This window comes from Sinocyclocheilus rhinocerous, unplaced genomic scaffold (assembly GCF_001515625.1).
Source record: "Sinocyclocheilus rhinocerous isolate Xijiao unplaced genomic scaffold, SAMN03320098_v1.1 scaffold919, whole genome shotgun sequence".
Taxonomy (NCBI): Eukaryota; Metazoa; Chordata; class Actinopteri; order Cypriniformes; family Cyprinidae; genus Sinocyclocheilus; species Sinocyclocheilus rhinocerous.
This window is the reverse complement of record NW_015637585.1, coordinates 3189128-3189662: the sequence shown is the minus strand read 5'-3', so window position 1 is coordinate 3189662 and position 535 is coordinate 3189128. Positions and strand designations below refer to the sequence as shown.

General features: G+C 39.4%; 1 protein-coding gene across 1 annotated transcript in view; it reads right to left on the bottom strand.

The window, feature by feature from the left end:
- Window positions 1–78: 78 nt before the first annotated feature.
- LOC107749218 (putative protein TPRXL) overlaps window positions 79–535 on the bottom strand; it is a gene marked incomplete at both ends in the record, with an annotated part of 2988 nt that continues 2531 nt past the window's right edge. The window contains one exon of the mRNA XM_016564313.1: window positions 79–521. Coding sequence (XP_016419799.1) covers window positions 79–521 — 443 coding nt within the window. The remainder of the gene's footprint in view (window positions 522–535) is intronic.

The following is a 535-nucleotide window of genomic DNA, read 5'->3' as shown; positions in this document are numbered from 1 at the left end:
GATGATGGTGAGACTGATGAAGATGGTGCAGATGATGTTGTAAATGATATTATTGAAGATGTTATTGTTGATAATGACAATGTTAATGTTGGTGGTGAAGAGGGTGGAGATGATGATGAGCGCTGTGAATTTGCTGATGATGGTAATGATGAAGACAATGATGTAAAGGTTCCTGATGATGAGGGCTGTTTTGATTGGGTTGATGATGATAGTGGGACTGATGAGGATGATGAAGATAGAGAAGTTGATAGTATTGAAGATGGTGGTGTTGATGATAAAGGTGATTGTAATGTTGGTGATGAAGAAGCTCTAGATGATAATGTTGCAGAAGATGATGATGACAGTAGTGGGACTGATGAAGTTGCTGCTGAGGATGTTGAAGATGATGAGTTTTGTGTAGGTGATAGTAGTAAAGATGTTGATGATAACGGTGTTGCTGAAGAAGGTAGGGATGGTGATGAAGGCTGTGAGATTGCTGATGATGGTAATGATGAGGACAATGATGTAGAGGTTGCTGATGTTGAAGGATGTTTTG